The following is a 9,525-nucleotide window of genomic DNA, read 5'->3' as shown; positions in this document are numbered from 1 at the left end:
ATACGAGATCTGATTAGGTTAATTTTAGTGAAATTGGTTTAAGACTAAGGCTTTTTCAATTCGAAACTCTTAATTGAGCTATGGCAAGATTTATTTTTTGTTCGAGGTTCAAAAGAAGGGGGAGAGACCGCTAGCAAGCACAAACTAAAAAAATGAAAAGTTGGATGATGTAGTAAATCAATTGATATATTTATAAATTTTCAAATAACAAATTACACCACAAGGTACGATTTGAGAAACATACAACCTAAACCTATACTAAAAGTGCGAGTAAATAATTTTTAAATCGTCATTAATTGTTAGTCAATAAATTATAATAATTAATGATAATATAATAAATAAAAAGTGACATTTATTGGTATTCCAAATTTGACTCATTTTATATTGTTAAATTTGATACACTTTTTAAAACACCATTATAGTGATATTTTTACTAAAATGTGTTAAATATAATAATACATCACCTTTCTGGTACTCTATCAGGAATGCTCTATTATCTTTACTAATTTAAGATTCGTTTCTTAAAAAAAAAACCTCCATACAGCAATACTAAATATATGAAAGTGAATGAAAGTTTTTAATATTTGTTCATATAATTTCTTAAAAAAATATATTTATATTGCATTTTATAATATGCATTATTAAAAAAACACATAAAATAAAAGTGGTAGATTAAAACAAACGGGGAGTTAGTAAAGTTGAAATTTCACAATTATCAATTTTTATACTAAATATATGAACAAAATAGCCCAAATTTTAATATAAATTTATATTCATAAATTATTTCAAAACTCTCTTGCTTAAAATACCTCATAAAAACTCTATCTTTATTTTTTTTACATCACATTTTTACATTATATTATATATCAGATTTTTTATATTTTCTTTTATATAATTTAAATATTATATCTTTAATACTTTTTATTAATTAAAATAAGAAAAAAAGTAGCAAACAAAAAAGAAAAAATAATAGAGAGATAATGAATAATTTAAAAAAAAAACATTTAAAATAGCACTAAAATGAGAAAAGTCTAGTTTGGCTAAGAAAATAATATCATGTAAAATATCTATGTGTTTGTAGACTTTTTTAGTTTTCTTAACTATTTTAGGCAATCTATTAGGAGTGATTGAGCACTCACAATATCTAATGTAAAATAGCTACAAATATAAAAAAATATATAAAAAGTACTAAAATTCTTCTACATATGAGATGATGTATAATAAATAATGTGTTTAAACTAAGCTATAGTAAAAATAAAACATTCTCCATATTTAGCTACACACTATTCATCATTTAATTTAATTTAATAATTTTTTTTATTCTTCTCTTATTCTTTCTCTTTCTCATATTATTTTATTCTAAATAAATGAATAATATCTAAAAATATAATATTTAATTTTGTAAAGAAAATATAAAGAAACTGCTATACGTGTAATGTAAAAATTTAAGATAAAATTAAAAAAAAAAAATTTAATGATGTATTTTGAAGAATACAATAGAGAAGCTCTTGCAAATGGTCCATGGACACAAGTTTAGCAATTTTTTTTAATGACACATGCTTTAAAATTAAGTAAAAAATGGATATTGATTTCAAAATTTAGGTGAAATTTTTAATAATGAAAAAGAAAAATGTAAATTTTTAGGAAGAATAAAAGTTAAAATAAAAATTAATTTCTCTTTTTTAGAATTTAATAAACAAAATAAAAACTAGTTTTGAAATATCAAGATAACTAAATACCTAATTGTGCGCAAATATATTATTTTTCCATCTAAATATCTTATATTACTCTTCATAAAAAGAAAAATAATTCAATATTACCAAAAATTTAATTGAAAACAATGTCAAATTTAATCTAGAAATTAATTAATTAATTAATAGTCTCCATATTCCAAGCCTCCAAGGCCAGGTCTTCCTTTCTCTCTCTACAATTATTTTATATTAATATTTATTTTATGAGAATTTAAAAAAATATATATTTATTTTATGAGAATTTAAAAAATATATATATATATATATTTTATGAGGTTTCGTCTTCAAGTCAAATCCAGCTCCGCCATATATTTAAACTGACTCTTCAAAAAAAAAAAAAAAAAAAAGAGGAAAGCGACCTTGAGTGCAATATACATATATGCATTTCGCCATTTTTGGCCACCCAAACTACCTAAATTGAATTTTACATTTGTCTTTCTCGGCCATAAATACGAATTGATTTCGTTCACAAATTTCGTTCACTCTTCAGATTTCTCCAAGTTTCAACTTAGTCTGGAAAATGGCGCAGAAGAAGTATATTTTTGAGGTCGAAAAGGCCAAGGAAGCCAAGGATGGAAGGCCTTCAATGGGACCTGTTTATCGAAGTGTGTTCGCCAAGGATGGCTTCCCTCCCCCGATTGAAGGATTGGATTGTTGCTGGGATGTCTTTAGGTAATCTGAATTCTATTTTATGTTTTTGGTAATTTGGGTTTGAGTGTTGGGGCGTTGTTGATTTTCAGTTTGTTTCGGGTGATAATAAATGTGAAATTTTTGATTTTGAGCTTTTGAGTAAGCTTGTAGTGTTACTGTTATTGGGTTAATTAAGCTCGTTGTGGGAATTATGGGATTTGATCCAAGCTAGAGAAACTTTGTTATGAAAGCCTTGTTCTGAACTTCTGATCAGATGGGTTAGGCTGGTTTATATTGCTTTATTTAGCTATTGGAGGTTGACCGTACATTATGTACCCTATAGAGTAAAAGAAGCCATGATCTGATTAAATAACTGAAAAGTGAAGTAATTTGGTTACAAAGTTTGCCTTTTATCAGTCAAATAAATTTTCGCTATTATTTGTTGTGTAGGATTTCTGTGGAGAGAAATCCTGATAACCGAATGCTTGGTCGCCGAGAGGTTGTGGATGGGAAGGTATTTATTTATTTTTTTTACTTTGGTGCATAAAAATAAAATTCGATGTGTATCAAAGCACTGATATTTGAGTTGTATGAACTCTTTTTCAGTATTAAGCTAAAGGTTTTGAAAAGTGGCCCTTTCTTTGCAGGCTGGAAAGTATGTTTGGCAAACGTATAAAGAGGTTTATAAATGTGTGATGAAACTTGGAAATGCCATGCGCAGTTGCGGTTTCGGAGAAGTATGTCTCTATGTGAACTTGTTTGATTTTATGTTGTATGTATGTAAAAAGAAAATTTGTTGTTCGAGCCGGTTGAACACGCTAAAAATGCGTTCCTTCTTGATTGCAGGGAGACAAATGTGGTATTTATGGTGCCAATTCCGCCGAGTGGATTATGAGCATGCAGGTACATTCTTCTTTACCTGATCAATTGCTTTTGTTTACTTCTTTTGGTCACTGAAAGTTAAGATCGTGGCGAGTCAAATGAAACAAGCATGAAGAGAACCTCCATCTCATGTGTAGTTTTGCTGATAGTCCGTTTCTCACACAATATGATCCTTATGAAATAATTTATGCTGATATATACATATTTAAATATATTTTAATTCTGCACATTAGCATATCCTCAACATATTTAAGTTAATAATTCTTCTAAGTTTTTGAATGCATATTGTTTTGCTGGTGTATGAGCTGTGCAAACTTCTTATTAGTGTAGGGAATTGATAATATATCTCTCCATCCAGCTATTCTTCTAACTGGCAAATTTTGCTTGATTTTCTGTATTGTCTATCGACATTACTCGCATGTTTATTCATGCTTCTAGGTGGTATACTTTTGCCTTGATAATTTTTAATTGTACTGCAATACTAATGCAGGCTTGCAATGCTCATGGACTCTATTGTGTTCCGTTGTATGACACCTTAGGTATGCTTTTCTCTTCTTTAGCATTCTGCCAACCTATGTCAAATGCAATGAAGATTCTTTAACTGTTTATTTTGAAATTCATTTTGTATTTATTTGTTCTGACTTGTGAGCATTTTGTAGGTGCTGGTGCGATTGAGTTCGTCTTAAACCATGCTGAGGTTGCAATTGCTTTTGCAGAAGAAAAAAAGCTTCCTGAGGTACAGCTGTTGACCTCAATTGAATATAAATGGAAGCAATTTGAGAGTCAAAACATAAAACAATCATTGGTTGCCATTTCAAATTAACTCATACGTATATTTGTTTTCCCCCTTTTCAGCTTTTGAAAACATTTCCTAGCACCACAAATTATCTAAAAAGTAAGTTATTTGCATTTTCTGGATTCATTTTTCTATGAATCTTTCAGTAAGAAGGTAAGTAAGAAGTACTTGTACGTATGTCTACTGCAGCAATTGTGAGTTTTGGCAAGGTTACACCGGAACAAAAGGAATCTGTTGAAAAGTTTGGAGTGAGGATCTATTCCTGGGAAGAGTTTTTGCAATTGGTAGGTTATTTCATTTTATCTACCATTTTCTTGTATAGTTAGTACTTAGTACTAATGATTGATAAAACAATCATGTGGAAAAAATGGAAGAAATCTTTTAAGCTGGCTATATTGAAGGAGAGAGAAAAGTCTTAAAGTCTGTTTTAAAAATGCATTAGCTTCTGCGGGTTATGAATATCGTAGGAATCAGTAGTGTTGATCCATTTTTTGATCTGTTTCTAACAGGGTAATGATAAAGATTTTGACCTTCCAGTGAAAAAGAAAACTGATATATGCACTATAATGTATACTAGTGGAACTACTGGCGACCCTAAGGGCGTACTGATATCCAATGAGAGCATCATTTCTCTTTTGGCCGGGGTGAGGCGATTGCTTGAGAGTGTAAATGAAGAGGTAAGTCCTCATTTTTGGCTGGAAATAGGTAAATTCATTTTATTTAAACCTTCATGTTTAGTTTTCAGAAGGTAAATCAATTATGCTAGGTTTTTGGGAAAAAAGAAGCTAATTTGTTAATATGATATCACCACTTTGTTTTATATGATACTGATTTTTCTTTTTTCAACCTGTCTTTTTCTTCATAGTTGACCGAGAAAGATGTATATCTTTCATATCTTCCCCTTGCACATATCTTTGATCGGGTGATTGAGGAGTTATTTATTTTGCATGGTGCCTCAATAGGGTTCTGGCGCGGAGTAAGTGCTTAACTACTAACTTGTATTTAACCAAATAGAAGTTAAATCTAGTAGTTGATCATCTGTTACATTATCAGGATGTCAAATTATTACTTGAAGACATTGGTGAGCTAAAACCAACTATTTTTTGTGCCGTTCCCCGTGTGCTGGATAGAGTTTACTCTGGTAATCTTCCTCATAATGGATGTACTTGTGATTTTAATTTTTTTCGTTTTTGATGGGTAAAAAAAGTGGCAATCTTGGTGGGAGTGCTGACAATTGCTTGGTCCATAATTTGTGGCAACAAAGCATTGATAGAAATATTTATGTATATTCGATGCAATTTTGTTATGAAACCTGTGTTGGAGATTTCCTTCTTCATCCAATCGATTTAAATTACTTGAAAAATTTCCAGGTTTGACACAGAAGATTTCTTCTGGGGGATTCTTAAAGAAGACTCTCTTCAATCTTGCATACTCATTGTAAGTGCAGTGTTCCAAAATCTTTGTAAAGAAATGGCTAAAATACATAAATTAGTGAATTACATTCAGTTTACAGTTTAAGTTACCTCCTCTTTCCATTCTTTTCCTTCTCAAGGGGTTCATTTTTAGTGCAAGATTATTAAACTTGTTCAAGGAAAAAAAAATAGTACACTTCTAGATGATTGTTGTTTCTAGCATAAAACTTTCATATTTTTTTTGGTGTGTGTGTGCCAGCGTATAATATATTTTCCTTTGAAGTATTTGTAAAGTTCAGTGAGCCCTTATTTTGCAATCAGGCTTTGTGAAATTGGGAGAGATTGGGTTTTCATTGCTATTATGAGTTCTTGATAATTTTGCTTAATTGCTACAGCAAGTATAATAACATGAGAAAGGGGCATAAACATGTAGAAGCATCTCCAATATGTGACAAAGTTGTATTTAATAAGGTGATGGAGACACTCTTTCGTTTCTCAACTGTAATTTGCTTGATAAAATTCTTTACAAACAATTTCTGAATTTTGTTAGATTTACTGATGCTTTCAGGTGAAGCAAGGATTGGGAGGTAATGTACGGCTTATCCTGTCTGGAGCTGCTCCTCTATCTACTCATGTAGAGGCTTACTTAAGAGTTGTGACATGTGCTCACGTTTTGCAAGGATATGGTACCATATCTTCTGAACTTACTGCCTAACTTTTTATCTATTTCCTCAACTTGTTGTTTTGTTCTTTGGTTTGTCTTTAACATAGTTTCCTCTAGACATATTATTAGCTGTAAATAGTTGCTAACTTGTTAGTACTCTAAAAAAAACTGGAAATATGATGCTAGTACTTGAAGAAGAGTCTCATATCTGTGTCAATCTGTGCAGGTCTAACTGAAACTTGCGCGGGAACATTTGTCTCCCTACCAAATGAACTACCAATGCTTGGTACAGTGGGGCCTCCAGTACCCAATGTTGATGTATGCCTGGAATCGGTTCCGGAAATGGGATATGATGCCCTTGTAGAAGTACCGCGTGGAGAAGTATGTGTGAAGGGAAGCACCTTATTCTCTGGGTACTACAAACGTGAAGACCTAACCAGGGAGGTCATGATTGATGGATGGTTCCATACAGGTTTTTCTCATCTTTTTTCTATAATTAAATATGACTTCCTTATCATGGCTTATTAAAATCCTTACCAATTTGTCTCGTATACATCTTTGCATCAGGTGATGTTGGTGAGTGGCAAGCAGATGGAAGCTTGAAAATCATCGACCGTAAGAAAAATATTTTCAAGCTTTCTCAAGGAGAATATGTGGCAGTTGAGAACTTAGAGAACATTTATGGTCTTGTTTCTGACATTGACTCAGTAAGTTTATCTTATGTATCCCACAATTTTCTTTGTTATTTGCTTTAATCTGATCAGCTGCTCCAATAATGTTTAGAGATGTTTTGGTAGGAAAATTAGGAGTGTTTTGGGCAGGCATGTATATTCACATTCCTCTTTACCCATAATTCAGGGAAAATATTGTTTTCTTGAGCTTTCACATTATTCTTATTTGCTTCAACTGTATATTCAAGTCTGTTTTTGAGGGTGAATGGCTAATTGGTTCATTAGGGTCTCCTTTTTTCTGATATACAAATTATTTCCCCTCCGAACAAGGAAACAAAAAAATAACTATTTTTTACTGAATGGATCTGTGTTTTAGAAGTTTGCAGATATATACAGGACTTCTGTCCTATGTTTATATCATCAGGTGGAAGTTGACATTAGTTTAACGTCTCGTCCTTTGTTTCATTAATATCAGATATGGATTTACGGGAGCAGCTTTGAGTCCTTCCTCGTTGCCGTGATTAACCCTAACCAACAAGCACTGGAACGTTGGGCCCAAGAGAATAATATATCTGGCGACTTCAAGTCTCTTTGTGAAAATGCAAGAGCAAAGGAATACATTATGGGAGAGCTCAATAAGATTGGCAAAGAGAAAAAGGTTCCAATCCATTTCAATCTCAACTTACTGTCATTTGTTACCAAAGAATGATTTGCATTCTAAGAATCACTGGGGACTTTTCCTAATATTAGCTCTTGTTGTTTGCAGTTGAAAGGTTTTGAGTTCGTAAGAGCTGTTCACCTTGACCCAGAGGCATTTGACATGGAGCGTGACCTCATTACTCCAACATATAAGAAAAAGAGACCCCAGTTGCTCAAATACTACAAGGTAAATGAAAATTCTTTCTCCGAAATTCTCGGCTTTTCGACGTTGCCCATTATAGATGTGAAAATCAATTTGGATGAGATATAATTTTGTCTAACAGATTCATTTTAAATCCTGTAATCCCATGGTGATCTTGGGCTCTTTTGGTCAGTTTATAGTAACAGAAGTAATAACTTGAATTTTTCTGCAGAATGTGATTGATAACATGTACAAGGAGGGAAACAAGCCCAGGACCTGAAAGATATGGACAACTAGAGCTGCAGTTTCGAAGGTCTCTTCCCAAAGTTCCCATTTGACTAAACCTTTTCCAATTGAAAATTTCCTTTTCATCTCTCTTTCTGACTGTACATGGGGATTATTTATACACTTTAATAAGTAATTAAAAAGCTTTAGTGTGTCAGTGTAAATGACCTTTTAATATTCTCATAGTAGTCATTATGTTTCAGCTCTTATTTATTTGACAATTCATAAATTTTAAATTGAATGTAGGTTACTTTGATACTTTCTTTATACTTGTTTTTACTTCTTATTATGCCATTTGAACCACTACCAAAGGACATGTGCCACTGTTTTTTTTAATTTTCTATGATTGTGTTCTTAGCTTTGTGTACAACTATGGGAATAAACTATTCCAAAACACAATTACACAAACTAATAAACCAATGAATAATTTTATAGAAGATCAATCATATGCCCTTTCCCAAATAATTATCAATAAAAAAGTGGAAGCATAATAAATGAGATACAAATCTAAATGGATGGACCATGTAGTCCAAAACCAAAGCCATAAACATAGAAATATATGGAAAAATTAGGCAATGATTCTACCAGGTCTATTTTGAGCAGAGTAATGATATATGCATCTAACATTACACACAGTGACTGTTTTTTAAAACAGTGGTTCCCAGTTTTAATAAATGTGATGGACTTGGCTAAACTGTCACATCACCGTGTGTAATGTTTGGGTGCATATATCATTACACTTTTGAGAATAAAGTAAGAACTACAAGACCTTGCGAGACCCCTCAAATAGTTTTCATATGTTTTTATTGCGAAGTCTAGAACTTGAAGCGAATGAATGTGATGATATTAGAGTTTGAACCATGTAACCAGGCTATCCAAGTAAGTTGTTTAAATGAAATCATAGAAACAAGTAACCAATCTCTAAATGTCTTGATCAATCCTAGGAATGGATTTGTAGTAATCACATCAAGAACAAATATCTAGAAATGTTCATGTCTTATGCTAATACTACAATATAATATGAGCATTTCAACAATAATTATGGATTTCAACATCAACATTCACACATTCAATCAGTCTCAAAATAATATGCCATTATTATATTACAAGTTTGACATTGCAGCGTCATAATTATCCACTAGCTTTTGCAAAATCCAAGGATTTTGCATATACAAACTTACAAACTAGGAGTGGCAGAGGGAGGTGTGGCATGTGCACCACTCCTTTTTTACATTTAAAAAAAAATGGAGTTTGAATTCGCTCTCAAACATATACACATAAATTATAGTGTGTCAAATAAATAATTTTGTCTAAGTGAAAATGATATTATATATAAATAGTTTGGTTTTTGGTATAAAAACAAAATTTTTGATCAACCAATATTATTATATGTTGATATAATAAAGTTGAATTATGAGACAACTCACCTAATTTTGTTGTTTCTTCTTATTTAGTGCTTCTTAATTTTTAATATTTATTTATATTTAATTTCTAATGATTTATGTTTTTAGGACATAATTATACTCCTATTTATATTTTTATATATTTTTTATGGGAAATTTTAAATTATTTACGGTGTTTAAATCACAATTT

General features: G+C 31.2%; 1 protein-coding gene across 1 annotated transcript; it reads left to right on the top strand.

Moving 5' to 3' along the window:
• Positions 1-2,105: 2,105 nt before the first annotated feature.
• On the top strand, positions 2,106-8,199 carry LOC133778593 (long chain acyl-CoA synthetase 4-like). The gene is made up of 19 exons (XM_062218572.1): positions 2,106-2,423; positions 2,832-2,895; positions 3,029-3,118; positions 3,228-3,284; positions 3,754-3,802; positions 3,923-3,999; positions 4,119-4,158; positions 4,249-4,343; positions 4,569-4,736; positions 4,925-5,035; positions 5,113-5,200; positions 5,430-5,496; positions 5,867-5,942; positions 6,040-6,157; positions 6,362-6,607; positions 6,703-6,842; positions 7,282-7,464; positions 7,573-7,692; positions 7,880-8,199. Exons 1-19 carry the CDS (start codon positions 2,272-2,274, stop codon positions 7,925-7,927), a joined length of 1,989 nt encoding a protein of 662 aa, XP_062074556.1. The 5' UTR covers positions 2,106-2,271; the 3' UTR covers positions 7,928-8,199.
• The last annotated feature ends 1,326 nt before the right edge of the window (positions 8,200-9,525 follow it).

Source organism: Humulus lupulus, chromosome 5, assembly GCF_963169125.1.
Source record: "Humulus lupulus chromosome 5, drHumLupu1.1, whole genome shotgun sequence".
NCBI classification, from domain to species: Eukaryota; Viridiplantae; Streptophyta; class Magnoliopsida; order Rosales; family Cannabaceae; genus Humulus; species Humulus lupulus.
Note: the sequence above shows the minus strand (reverse complement) of the source record. Positions and strands in the feature narration are given on the sequence as shown.